General features: G+C 43.4%; 1 protein-coding gene across 1 annotated transcript in view; it reads right to left on the bottom strand.

The window, feature by feature from the left end:
- Window positions 1–12,905, bottom strand: part of METTL13 (methyltransferase 13, eEF1A N-terminus and K55) — a 32,246-nt gene that overhangs the window by 18,986 nt on the left and 355 nt on the right. Inside the window, exons 2-4 of the mRNA XM_073643134.1 lie at window positions 10,690–11,443; window positions 4,268–4,467; window positions 2,688–2,883 (exon numbers count right to left, since the gene is read on the bottom strand). Coding sequence (XP_073499235.1) covers window positions 2,688–2,883; window positions 4,268–4,467; window positions 10,690–11,443 — 1,150 coding nt within the window. The remainder of the gene's footprint in view (window positions 1–2,687; window positions 2,884–4,267; window positions 4,468–10,689; window positions 11,444–12,905) is intronic.

Genomic DNA, 12,905 nt, shown 5'->3' with positions numbered 1-12,905 from the left:
CTTCTCTTCCGAACCCTGCCGTGCACCCAAACAGTGGTTTTCCCAACATATGGGGTATCTGCTTACTCAGGAGAAATTGCACAACAAACTGCATGGTGCAATTTCTTCTGTTACCCTTATGAAAATGCAAAATTGGGGGCTGAAAAACATTTTTTGTGGGAAAAATGTGAAAATTTTATTTTTCTGGCTCAATGTTCTAAACTTCTGTGAAGCACCTGGGGGTTCAAAGTGCTCACCACACATCTAGATAAGTTTCCTGAGGGGTCTAGTTTCCAAAATGGTGTCACTTCTGGGGGATTCCACTGTTTAGGCACATCAGGGGCACTCCAAACGCAACATGGTGCCCGCTAATTATTCAAGCAAATTTTAGAATCAAAAAGCCAAATGGCGCTCCTTCCCTTCCGAGCTCTGCCGTGAGCCCAAACAGTGTTTTTTCCCCACGTATGGGTTATCTGCGTGCTCGGGGTAAATTGCACAACAAATTTTGGGGTCCATTTTTTCCTGTTACCCCTGTGAAAATAAAAAAAATTGGGTCTAAAGTAACATTTTTGTGAAAAAGTAAATGCTAATTTTTTTCTTCCACATTCTAAAAATTCCTGTGAAGCACCTGAAGGGTTAATAAAGTTCTTGAATGTGGTTTTGAGCACCTTGAGGGGAGAAGTTTTTAGAATGGTGTCACTTTTGGGTATTTTCTGTCATAAAGACCCCTCAAAGTGACTTCAAATATGATGTGGTGCCTAAAAAAATGGTTTAGTAAACTTTGTTGTAAAAATGAGAAATCGCTGGTCATCTTTTAACCCTTATAGCTCCCTAATAAAAAAATTTTGGTTCCAAAATTGTGCTGATATAAAAGTAGACATGTGGGAAATGTTATTTATTAACTATTTTGTATGACATACAGTACAGACCAAAAGTTTGGACACACCTCATTTAAAGATTTTTCTGTATTTTCATGACTATGAAAATTGTACATTCACGCTGAAGGCATCAAAACTATGAATTAACACATGTGGAATTATATACTTAACAAAAAAGTGTGAAACAACTGAAAATATGTCTTATATTCTAGGTTCTTCAAAGTAGACACCTTTTGCTTTGATCGAGTCGAGAAGAGAGTTATCTGAGAGATAGAAGATTAGACGGGAGTGGACCAAGCGTTCCAGGAGTTTAGAGATGAAGGGAAGATTAGAGACCGGTCTGCAGTTAGTGCAGTTCTCGTCCAGGGATGGCTTTTTAAGTAAAGGGGTTATGATGGCATGTTTGAATGAGAAGGGAAAGATACCCAAAGAAAGAGAGAGGTTGAATATTTTAGTTAGGTGGGTAGTGACAGCTGGGGAACGGGACTGAAGGAAATGTGATGGAATAGGGTCACTGTTGCAGGTTGTAGGGCGAGAAGAAGCGAGGAGTCTGGTCACTTCTTCTGTGACCGTTTCGAAGATGAAAAGTGAATTTGAAGTGCAGGAGGGAAGGGGATCCAGACTCTGACGGGATTGTGCAAGAATGTCTTGACGGATATGATTGATTTTTTGTAGGAAATAAGTGGCCAGATCGAAAGGACTTAGGTTGGTGACGGGGGTCTGTTCTTTAGGGCTCAGGAGGGAGTGGAAGGCTTCAATGAGTCGTTTAGGATTGTTGGCTAGAGATGTGATGAGAGTAGTAAAGTAGACTTGTTTAGCCAGATGGAGAGCAGCATTATAAGTTTTGAGTATGAACTTATAGTGGATGATGTCTTCTGCTGAAAGTGATTTTCTCCACAGACGCTCAGCACATCTTGAGCAGCGCTGGAGAAAACGTGTTTGCATTGTGTGCCAGGGCTGCCATCTATGTCCGGTCATTCTGCATGTAGCAGGTGCTGATTCATCCAGTGCACTCTGCAATGTGTGGTTATAGTGTGACAATGCTGAGTCTGGACAGGAGAGGGAGAAGATGGGAGCTAAAGATGACTGTAGATTGTTCATAAGCTGCTGGGTATTAATGGCACGTAGATTCCTGTGTGTATGGTAAGTGGGGGTGTCCCGGGTGAGGAGACAATTCTTGACAGAGAAGGAAAGAAGGTTTTGGCCAGAGAGTGGTAGAGGGGAGTTAGTAAAGTCATGCAGCGAGCAGAGTCATGAGAATACCAAGTCCAGAGTATTCCTGTCTTCATGTGTAGGAGAGTTAGTTAGCTGAGAGAGGCCGAATGAGGAGGTTAGAGAAAGAAGATGAGAGGCAGATGGGGAAAGCGGGTTATCAATGGGTATGTTAAAGTCCTCCATGATGAGAGTGGGAATATCACAGGATAGGAAGTGCGGAAGCCAGGTGGCAAAGTGATCCAGAAACTGATGGGAGGAGCCTGGAGGGCGATATACAACTGCCACTCGCAGGGAGAAGGGTTTGAAGAGTCTAACGGTGTGGACTTCAAAAGGAAGGAAACATAAATGAGGGAACTGGGTGGATGCCCTCGTCTTCATACACAGATCAAAACCCCTCAAACTCAACTTTTCAGTAGTAAAAAACAAAAATCTCCCCCTAAAATCAGAGCATGCATGTCCTCCCTTACTGGTAAAGGATCTGACAACAGGTGATGTACAGGGGGAGAAATGTCAGTACCAGGCTCCAGTAGCTCTTCCTTACGTCACTTGTAGCTTTCCCCCTACGCGGACACACACCACAGAGCCTCCGCACATGTCCTGTCTCACGAGTCTTACCACTAGGAGTGTTACTTGGCAGCAGCCGAGCCTCGGACTGGACTACATTTTGGTTACTGAGGAAAATAAGGCGTCTGAAATAGCTTGTTCCATCCCCTCGTACGTCCTCCACCACATAGTCCCCACTCATTTCACTCCTGCCGCGAAACTGGACTGTCCGGATACCAATGTCTCCGCCAGCGGATAAAAAGGGGATCTATGCAAAAAGAGTCAAATATGAACGTTATAAATCATGGTTCAAATCCAATCATTTATAGTCAGAATCACGACTGTCCTGTATGAGGACAGTTATATACAAGCAAAAAATAAATAGGTCCATAAATGGCACAAAAATTATATATAATATATATATATATGTATACACACACACACACACACACACACATATATACACACACACACACACACACACACTGTGTTCCAAATTATTATGCAAATAATATTTTCTCAGATTTTCCCAAATTACCTATATGAATTGCAGTCATTGTAATTTTCCAGTCAAATAACTATTAGAGTACAATTGAAAGGTTTTTGTACAAACTGCCTATGATAACAGTATACTTAAAAAAAAATTAAAAACGCAAACTGTACTCAAAATGCATGTTCCAAATTATTATGCACAGCAGAGTTTTCAACCTTTTCATTTTAATAAAGAACAAAAAAATGGTCATTTTTGAAATTATAAGCATTAGCAGGTTATTACAAACTGAAATCAAACAGTTTTCAACTCAAAACTTTATCCTAGGTGATGTTACATTTGCACATAGGACCCCTTGTTCGAAAGGAGCTTCTGAACTCTCTCGTCCATTGAATTTGTCAGGTTTTGGATGGTTTCTGCTGCAATTGTTTTGCATGAGGACAGAATACCCTCCCAGAGCTGTTGCTTAGATGTGAACTGCCTCCCGCCATCATAGACACTCCTTTTGATGATGCTCCAGAGGTTCTCAATGGGGTTGAGGTCAGGGGAGCATGGGGGCCACACCATAAGTTTGTCCCCTTTTTAAAGATTTTTCTGTATTTTCATGACTATGAAAATTGTACATTCACACTGAAGGCATCAAAACTATGAATTAACACATGTGGAATTATATACTTAACAAAAAAGTGTGAAACAACTGAAAATATGTCTTATATTCTAGGTTCTTCAAAGTAGCCACCTTTTCCTTTGATGATTGCTTTGCACACTCTTGGCATTCTCTTGATGAGCTTCAAGAGGTAGTAAGTATATAATTCCACATGTGTTCATTCATAGTTTTGATGCCTTCAGTGTGAATGTACAATTTTCATAGTCAAGACAATACAGAAAAATCTTTAAATGAGGTGTGTCCAAACTTTTGGTCTGTACTGTATATATAAAAATCTGACAACCACACTCCGGTAGCTTATGCTGCCGATTCTCCATTTGTAATGCAATGCATACAATCTGTGGCAGGTCTGCATTTCTGCAGTAAAAGTCACATTTGGTGGGCATTTCCCTTGCATGGATTTGTGCCATGTGGACGTACCAGTTCAATCATTTCTCCTTGGCAGTAGCTTATATCCAGGCAGATAGTAATGACAATGGCGTCCCCAGACCTTACCTGCTGATTATCAGGCAGTCCCGGAGGAGCGAGCTCCAGCACTTTGGCTGACAGCTCTGACTGAATAGCTTCCATGCTTTCATACTGCTGGTCTCGATGCAACGCCACGAAAAGCAAACGACGAAACCCAACATTGCCCGCCAACTGTCTCCGTCCCGTCTCTGAACCGAAAAGCCACTCTGTTTCCCTTCCTTGTGGGACTGTGAAATTGGCAGAAGATGGAGACCACAATAAAGACAAAAAATAGGGTTATCCACAAACAAAAATATCACTTGTCATAATCACAGGGTTCAAAATAAATGTATGATCTGAGGGGATCCCACAGCAGAGACCCCAACGTTCACTAGAATGGGGTGCTATGTCTTGAGGGTTAATGGAAGTATTTACAGTGCCTTGAACGGGAACCTAATGAGCAAACGAGGCCATACGGGAACCTAATGATCCATTTGTACATACCAAATTGAAAAACAAATCCAACTTTAACCCTCTCAATGAGTATTCGGAGGCCCTTCTCAGCTTTCAGAAAAACACTATCTCTGACATACGCCGTATAAGTGACAGAAAGTGTGTTAAATATAGGAATAATCTTACAGCACCAGAATATAAAGCCATACGACAATTACAGAAAAATAAGCAAATTGTCATAAGACCAGCCGATAAAGGAGGCGGTATCGTAATTTTGGATCTGCATCAATATCAGAACGAAGCTTCCAGAATTCTGAATGACACCCGTACATACAAAATCTTAGACCACGATCCTACCACTATGTACGGTCTTGAACTGAAGGAACTCACATTAAAAGGCCTACACTCTGGCTATATAAATAAAAATGAGTTTGAATACATTAACATCCTCCATCCAAAGACGGCTGTCTTCTACTATTTACCTAAGATTCATAAATCCCTTTCCAATCCCCCCGGAAGACCAATCATATCTGGCATACAATGCCTTACTTCCAACCTATCCAGATTTATTGACCATCATCTTCAGGAACTTGTCCCTAAACTTCCATCTCACCTCAAGGACAGCAAGCATATACTACAAACGCTTAATAAAATAGAATGGAAGGATACCTACATTTTGGGCACTTTAGATATAACTTCACTATATACGGTTATACAGCATGATAAAGGCTGCGATGCATCAGCACATTTCCTAAAAACCTTCAGCCAGACACCACCAGAACAAATCTCTTTTTTAAAAGAATGTATGCATTTCATTTTGACCCATAATTTTTTTCTACACGAGGGGCACTACTACACCCAGCAGTTGGGCACAGCTATGGGGACCAGGTTCGCACCTAGCTACGCAAACCTCTATGTGGGCAGGTGGGAACAGTCCGCCATCTATCCCGGGGGTGCGCTGCGTGCGAACCTGGTCCTATGGCAAAGATTCATAGACGACGTTATATTCATTTGGTCCGGCACCAAGGACTCACTGAATACTTTCCTCGGGGAAATTAATACAAATGATTTCCATCTGGAATTTCCATCTCACACTAGCTCTGAACAAATCAACTTCCTGGACTTAAATATATACATAGATCAAGGGCACTTACATACCCGAACCTACTCGAAACCAACGGACGCCAACAGTTTCATCCCATCGGACAGTTGCCATTTACCACAATGGTTACTAAACATACCCCGTAGCCAATATACCAGACTCTACCGCAATTGCTCACACGCACTTGACTTTGAGGTAGAAGCAGAGAGTGTGACAAAGAAATTCCTAGAGAAGGGATACCATGCAAAATTCCTAGAATCAGCCAAAACTAAAGTCCAGGAAATCCCTAGGAACCAAATACTGGCGGAAAAAAATCCCAGACTCCATTTCGCGAGTAAGGAAACTAGCATAGATATCCCAATAATTTTACAATTCAACTCTAACATTCATCTTATTAAAAAAAAATTGTAAAAAAACATTGGGATATCCTTAAGGATGATAAAACTCTGGGGGGTAAACTACCACCAAACCCGAGGTTTATTTTTAGAAAGGCTCAGAATCTGGGCAATTTGATTGCCCCATCTATAAGAAATCCACCGAACCTCCTGAACGCTTCAAATGCGTTTACCAAAAATCTGAGAGGCTTCTTTCCCTGCAAAAAATGTAACGCATGTAAACATTCACTAACTCTCAAACAAAAAACAATTAAAACTCAACAGAAAGAGTATCCCATCACTGAATTCATAACATGCTCCACACCAGGTGTAATTTACTGTTTAAAATGCCCTTGTGAAAAGATGTACGTGGGACGTACTAAACGCCCCATGTTTAAACGCATCAATGAACACCTACGCAATATTAAAAATCATTTTACTGGACATCCCTTGTCTGCACATTATCTGGAAAAACATGGGGGTAACACATTGGGCACCCAGATAATGGGGATACAAACTGTATAAAAAAATTGGCGCAGTGGTGACTACATTAAAAGTATGTCCCGTGCTGAAAGTTTCTGGATATTCAAAATGGACACACTTAAGCCAAAAGGCCTTAACAGCGAGTTTGAGATCTTCGCTTTTAATGATTAACAATGGCCTAAGCATCAAATCATTAACAAAGACTGATCCATTAATTGGAATCCACTGACATCTACTATATAAAGGACCACGGGCAGAAGTTACACCATCCCTGATGAAGAAAGCCGTAGCTTTCGAAACGCGTAGGAATTGGTCCTTCTGCCTCACCGTAACTTACTAGATCACGTGCTCCACACGTGACTGTGACGTCACGTCAGGTCCTGGAAGACCCGACAGCACATCCGCACCGCTCCGCAAGGTTTAGAGCACGAGTCACCGGCCGGGACTCCGCTCCTCCTCGTTCTATTTTCTGGACTCATCGCTAGCTCTGACCACTCGGCACATACAGCTCCACGTAAAGAGGTAAGCTGCTCCGTCTGAACATCTGCCAGTGGCCTCCAACACAAGCCTCCTACAGCACAGCCGCAGCACAGTCCTACCATACAGCTGCGCCTCCCTCTGGGTGCCCTATTACACAATCTACAGAGTCATCTGACACACCACCTTACTACATTAAGGTAATCCCTTTTTGTTTCTCGCTATTTGCTACCAGGCATTAATACTATATTAAACTGTCCTTCTTTTACCCAGTTAGGTTCACAGTTGTGACCACTGGGCACAGCCTTTCACAGCCCTCTTACTAATCTACCCCAATCTAGGAGAGTCACCCTCTTCTCCCTAAATAACAGGGTGTTATTCCAGCCTCACTCTCCACAGCCTAGCCTTCTAGTGCATTCTACTCTGACCTCTTTCCAACAGGTAACCCCCCCCCCCCCCTCCTGGCCCTAAATACCCATAAGCTGGTATCAGCTACCCTCCTCCAACTTCACCTTTGCATTAAATTGCCATTTATAATTACCCAGGTTTTCAGCAGGAACCACTTCTAACCTGTTCCACCTACTGGCCACTACAAGCTTATTCAGGATATTGGTAAATATATATTTTTTATATATTTGTAAACACTTTTAAGCATTTTATTAATAATAAAATTCTAATCTTATATTTATTACCCCTTTAATTAGCCCCTCTTCACACGCCTTAGTGGACCCAGCTACATATGTGTCTTTATTGAACCATCCAACCTCCAGGTAATCCTTGCTGGTCCTCCCACCTATAGGTAACCTAATAGGTTATCTTGTTTTAACTATTTCCTCACTAAATCACCTCTTTTCTTTCCCCTCCCTAGTGGCAGCCATCCATCACTGGTATCTTGGACCTCGACTAAGACCCTAAATCCAGACTGTCCCTGCTTTTGTCTACCGACTTAATCCAGATTTTATCCTTTTACTAAATTTTTAATAAACTACCTTTTTCTTAATCCCCTGACTATTGTCCTTTAGTGCAGCGCAAATTAATTTCTGTACTTAAGTTTTCATACCCCATGAACTTTTCCACATTTTTTCATGTTACACTCACAGACTTAAATGTATTTTATTGGGATTTTACCAACACTAAGTAGCGAGTATTTGTGATGTATAAAGGAAATGAGACATGGTTTTCTAAATATTTTAAAAATATAAATTTGAAAATTGTGAGGTGCATTTGTATTCAGCCCCCCTGAGTCAATACTTTGTCTGACCACCTTTCGATGCAATTACTGCTACAAGTCTTTTGGGGTCTGTCTTTACCAGCTTTGCACATCTAGAGGTGACATTTTGGCCCATTCTTCTTTGCACACTCGTTCAGTGACATTGGATTTAGATGTCAGCAAACAGCAATTTTGAAGTCTTGTCATAGATTCTCAATGGGGATTAGGCCTGGACTGTGACTGGGCCATTCACACACATGAATATGCTTTGATCTAAACCAAACCTGGGCTAGAGGACGGAGACCGCCGAGGGGCTGAAGCAGTGACCCATGGGTAGCACCGTGCCCTCCACCGCCCATCGGTCGCTCAATGTCACTGCTCTCCATATCCTCTGGATGCAGACAGCGGTGAATACCTCGCTGAAGGATGGCGCCGCTGGTGCCATCCTCCACCACAGTGTGAGCAAGCAGTCGCAATGCCGTCATTTCATCGTGTCAGCTGTTCACTGCGGAGAGTCAGAGCATCGGAGCAGAGGCAGAGCACCGGGGAACGGGATCAAAGAGTATATGTTGTTTTTTTTCCCATGTGTATGGGATATTTGTATGTATATAGGGAGCTGTGAAAGGCTCATACTGTATATATGTGGCTGTGTGGGGCCTTATACTGTATATAGGGGGGCTGTGTGGGGCCTCACACTGTATATAGTATGTTTATGGCTGTTGTCCATATACATGTGCACATCACACATTGTAAAATAAATGTTGATCACATCCACATCATATGAAGACACACACACTTATACATACATTCGAGGGCGACTACGGTGTTTTATAAGTCCTGTGACTCAAGCCGTATCCACACACAGAGCACATAAGGACACTGCAGCTGTGGCTTGTTAGCATCAGACATACTGCTTCCGACTCCAGCCAGCATCACTGTGTTCGGTGAGGAAACACACAGCCTGAGTGATGGCTCTCAGGGGCGGCACAATCCTTGTTCTGCCCGCACAGAACTATGACGCTGCAGTTGGCTGGCATCAGGAGGATTGTGCAGCTCCCTTGAGAGATACCTCAGTCCTCAGACTATGGAGAGATGCTCAGCTCACCTCATGGCAGATGTGGCCCTGATAGCCAGACACCAGGTACTGGCAGAGCTCTTGAGGAACCTTAGCCCATTCCTCGAGGTCAACGGCATGCAGTTCACTAATAATCTTGGGCTGTCAAGTGAGTGGTTCAAAATGTTAAGAGGAGATCAAAGGATAAAAAAAAAACAAAGGCATTGAGTGTCCCTAGAGATACAGCCGGAAGCAAAGTTAAAGGGGACACTGGCTATAATACCCAGACACAACAGAAAGTGGGCACCATCATCAGCTGACACCACATTCCTGAAGGGGCAGGTGATCAAAAACCTTCAAGTGACTGCAAAAAAACAGCAGCAAGATTTGGTGGCGTCAGGCACAGAGGTATCAGTTTGTACAGTAAGGTGCATACTAAGCGCTGAATATCTCCATGTCCAAACTCCAAAATGTACACCTCTACTGATCCAAAAGCACAAGAATTGTCAGCTGCAATGTGCTCAAAGCCATAAAAATGAGCCACAGAAGTTTTGGAATTCTTGGAGCGAAAAAATAAAAATTAACTTTATAGACCTATGGATCAAGCATGTCTGAAGAAAGACTGAAGCATATGTTGAAAAGAGCACCCCACCTACAGTGAATCATGGTGGGGACTTGGTGATGCTCTGGGGCAGCTTTGCTTCCTCTGGCCATGGAAACCTACAGTGTGTGGAGGACAAGATGGATCAATTAAGTATCAGGAAATCCTGAGACAAATCATCATGTCTTCTGTGAGGAAGCTTAAGCTTCAGCATCATTGAACCTTCCAACAGGACAATGATCCCAAGAACATGTCAAAGTCCACTAAAGCTTGCTATCAGAAGAAGTCCTGAATGATTCTGGAGTGGCCTCCATAGTCTCCTGACTTGAACCCCATAGAAAAAAACTTTGATGGGATTTGAAGAAGGCAGTTGCAACACACAAACCCAAGAATGTTAGTGAACCAGAGGCCATTGTCCAGACGCTGGTGTCTGTCTATACATCAAGTTAGAAGTAGGTAATAAACAGCCAAAGTGGTTCTACTAAGTGCTATATATGCTTGTCATGAAGGGGTGAATAATTGAGACTGAACCCACTTGTGCTATCAGTTGTGTTGGGCTATTGAAATTGTCCTTCTCTCGATAGTTTATTGCAAACAGCAGAACGTTTATAAGTATTGCTAATAAACCTAATTTAATAAGAAGCTTGAATAATTTTTGTTGCAACCGTAAGCAGCATTTCCAATTTTTCAGACAGAAAATGACAGGGGATACTCACTGATAAAAATAGCAAAGTGATTGGAGTGAGGAAGCCGTACGGTTGGACTATCCACCACATGGAAGGTATAACGTGTTTTTCCAGAGACCCCATCACATAAGTCTAGCGACACCTCTGGAGAATTCTGGTTCTGGTTTAAGTGGCTCCGGATCAGTGCGTAGCTCTGTCTTTCTTTCACCATGTCCATCAGTTCACTAGGGCTTCCATAGCGCACCGATTTCCCACCCTCATCCTCCGGCATCATTTCCAAGACTTGAGGGAGACCTGGCATCTCCTTAACTTTAGTCATCACAAATACAAACACTGGCAAGGGAAACTGGCTGCCGGACTCCTTACTGCTGCTCTCCGAGACCTGGTGAATACGAACCATCCATCCTCCTTGAGAAAACTGCGTGACCAACTTCTCCAGCACATGGGCTTGAGCCAACGATACACAGAGATAGCGCCCACCACACTGGAGAACTCGGCCAATCTCAGTCAATAACCTGGTAGCAGTTTCCAGGGTGCCAGCTTCAGTGTCAGTGAGGATAGCGTCCAGTGTCCCCTTATCCAGCACAGCCTGGAAGTGGGAATCTGAAAAAGTAGTCTTGGTGGCATCCATTAGTTGGTAAGTCATGTTGGGCCGCCGACTGGCATTGCGCTCATTCATCTGACGAATGACCACCTCGCTTACATCAATGTTTGTCAGATTAGGGCATCCGGCATCGTAGAGCCGTTCGCTCAGCTCAGAGTTGCCACATCCAACAACCAAGACCTGGAAGAAATAAATGAGGATAACAATGTAAGGCATGGTGTCTCAATGATTGGCACTGCTCCTGTGCAGACTTGGGTTAAAATCCAACCAAGGACCACATCTGCTGGAGTTTGTATCTTTTCTCCATGTTTGCATGGATTTCCTCCCACAGACCAGAAACAAAGGGGTTCTCTAAGCATAAAACAGTTATGACACACCCATAGTACACATACTCAATATTAGAGATTGTTGGCACCCCACTCATCAGCTGTCATTAGCACTAGTAGTGGCCGGATGTAAACAATGGAGCTGAACAGCAGTGCTGCATTCAACGAGTAGCAGCAGCTGCCGAGTACAGCAGATCAGCTCCAAGTCACATGAATAGGCTGAGCCTGATGACCTGACAGTGGAATATGTATCAATATTATATGACTGAACAACCCCATTTAAGACCTGATTAGAGGAAGAGAACGTTCACACATGTCCCTGCAGCTACATGATTTTTAGGATTGCAATGAAAATCAAGTCTGGAAACGCGTGCAGATATGCAAACATCATTCACTTGTATTGTTCTGTAATGTGCTGAGGGGCTTAGCTGGAAAAGTCACACAGGAAATCCCCAAAGCATCCACCATGTATGATGCAGCCATCTAATAACAGCAGCAGAGGAGTCAGATCTGTCAGCAGAATGCAGGCTGCCATCTGTCCACCCAGTCTTTCAAATTCTACATGTCACATACAGCCATCTAATAACAGAGCAGCAGGAGTCAGATCCGTCAGCAGAATGCAGGCTGCCATCTGTACACATGCACCATGTCTGTTACACCGATCTAATACCAGCAGAGGAGTCAGATCCGTCAGCAGAATGCAGGCTGCCATCTGTACACATGCACCATGTCTGTTACACCGATCTAATACCAGCAGAGGAGTCAGATCCATCAGCAGAATGCAGGCTGCCATCTGTACACATGCACCATGTCTGTTACACCGATCTAATACCAGCAGAGGAGTCAGATCCATCAGCAGAATGCAGGCTGCCATCTGTACACATGCACCATGTCTGTTACACCGATCTAATACCAGCAGAGGAGTCAGATCCATCAGCAGAATGCAGGCTGCCATCTGTACACATGCACCATGTCTGTTACACCGATCTAATACCAGCAGAGGAGTCAGATCCATCAGCAGAATGCAGGCTGCCATCTGTACACATGCACCATGTCTGTTACACCGATCTAATACCAGCAGAGGAGTCAGATCCATCAGCAGAATGCAGGCTGCCATCTGTACACATGCACCATGTCTGTTACACCGATCTAATACCAGCAGAGGAGTCAGATCCATCAGCAGAATGCAGGCTGCCATCTGTACACATGCACCATGTCTGTTACACCGATCTAATACCAGCAGAGGAGTCAGATCCATCAGCAGAATGCAGGCTGCCATCAGCCAGTTGTACACAGGAAGTATTTACAGCAGGAAC

The sequence above is a fragment of the Phyllobates terribilis genome, unplaced genomic scaffold, assembly GCF_046119375.1.
Source record: "Phyllobates terribilis strain yellow unplaced genomic scaffold, ASM4611937v1 Scaffold_8__6_contigs__length_399053987, whole genome shotgun sequence".
NCBI classification, from domain to species: Eukaryota; Metazoa; Chordata; class Amphibia; order Anura; family Dendrobatidae; genus Phyllobates; species Phyllobates terribilis.
The sequence above is the reverse complement of the archived record's forward strand: the minus strand, read 5'-3'. Positions and strand labels throughout refer to the sequence as shown.